The sequence below is a fragment of the Mandrillus leucophaeus genome, unplaced genomic scaffold (assembly GCF_000951045.1).
Source record: "Mandrillus leucophaeus isolate KB7577 unplaced genomic scaffold, Mleu.le_1.0 Scaffold2, whole genome shotgun sequence".
NCBI classification, from domain to species: Eukaryota; Metazoa; Chordata; class Mammalia; order Primates; family Cercopithecidae; genus Mandrillus; species Mandrillus leucophaeus.
In genome coordinates, this window is record NW_012102031.1 from 5,583,384 (window position 1) to 5,584,960 (window position 1,577).

The following is a 1,577-nucleotide window of genomic DNA, read 5'->3' on the forward strand; positions in this document are numbered from 1 at the left end:
GCCTGCATCGGCCTCTCAAAGTGCTGAGATTACAGGCATGAGCCACTGCACCTGGCCCCCTGGCTAATTTGTATACTTTTAGTAGAGATGGGATTTCACTATGTTGGCCAGGCTGGTCTCAAACTCCTGACCTCAGGTGATACACCCGCCTTGGCCTCCCAAAATGCTGCGATTACAGGCGTGAGCCACCGTGCCCAGCCCCAAGATCAGTATGGATGTGATGGGGAGTGGCTCCAGGACTTAAGGACACCATAACCCATTCAAGGAAATATGTTTTATATCATAACTGCGTGCATATATGTCCATAAATTCTTAGGCAAACCCAGATACAACTGCAATGGAAACAGCTGTCTCATGAAATAACATTTAACATGATACTTTCAGATATTTTCAATTACATTATTTTTTTTTATGCTGGTTGCAACCTACTCCTGATTCACCACCCACAGGTTGAAAACCCACTTAGTGCACACAGACGCGCCAGGGCTGCAAATCGCACAAAGGGAACGATCACAACAAACAGCTACCTTTTGTGAAGCTTACAACAGGGCTGGGCGCTGCGCCAAGTGACTCACACAGATTAACAACTTTTATCCTCACACCAATCCCACAAGGCAGGTGCCACCATCAGCAACCCCCAGTTCACTGATGGAGAAAGGGAAGCAGGCAAGGTGAAGGAGCCTGCCCAAGTTCCTGAGCTGCTCAGCAGTGGGGCTGGCCTCCGCAGCGCCCCAGAAGCAGGGAATGAAGGGTCCAAAGGGAAGGAGCCCCTGCAGTGGGGTACCCACAACATGGGCCAGCACTGAGCAACCCTGAGAAGCCAGTCTGCCCCCACACTGCTTCTTCCCAGGGCTGAGACTGGGACCTACCTCAGGTGGGGTCAGCCCGAGCAGCCGGGCCCCTGAGAGGTCCAGGTCACTGATGGTGGTCACGGTGACTGTGTGGTTGGGGTGGTCATACTGCACCGACTCCGTCTTTGCTGTCACCAACCGGTCCAGCTCATCTGCCTCCTCTGTGGGGGTGGACACAGACCTGGCGTCAGCCAGGGGAACGAGAGACCAGGCTCCAGCCTCCCTCCCTCGCGGGAGTGCAATGCCTCCTCTACTCTGTGGATGTGGAGCGCATCCACAAGGTCACTGGCTGTAGAGCCTGGTCTGCGGATGCATGTTGTGAATGATCCTGTTTCCTTCATGCTCTAGCTGGTTCCCATGTCAGACAAACCCTCTATGACAGCTACAGCTGTCCCTCCCCTCCGCCCCTAGTCCTTTCCATCCTCAAAAACTGGGTTCTCTGCTCATGCTTGGTTAACCGTGGGGTTTGGGCCTCCTTCTCCTGGTCTCTGTTCCATTTGCACTTAGAGGTGCTTAGGACAACCCCTGGCCCCAGGGTACCCCCCAAGATCCCTAGAGCTAAGGAGGTCAGCTTCTATCCCTTCCACCCACCAGGCCCGTCAGCTGTTCTCCAGGTCAGGCCAAGCAAGCCACTTACCCAGCGCCTCTTCTCTCTCTGCCAGCATCTTCAAGTATTCCTGGTGGCGCTGAAACCACATGGGCAGGGAACACAGTGAGTATGGCCTC

The 1,577-nt window shown here is 54.3% G+C and overlaps 1 protein-coding gene across 1 annotated transcript in view; it reads right to left on the reverse strand.

Moving 5' to 3' along the window:
• NOL12 (nucleolar protein 12) overlaps positions 1-1,577 on the reverse strand; it is a 17,909-nt gene that overhangs the window by 7,693 nt on the left and 8,639 nt on the right. The window contains exons 5-6 of the mRNA XM_011979136.1: positions 1,489-1,537; positions 870-1,012 (exon numbers count right to left, since the gene is read on the reverse strand). Coding sequence (XP_011834526.1) covers positions 870-1,012; positions 1,489-1,537 — 192 coding nt within the window. The remainder of the gene's footprint in view (positions 1-869; positions 1,013-1,488; positions 1,538-1,577) is intronic.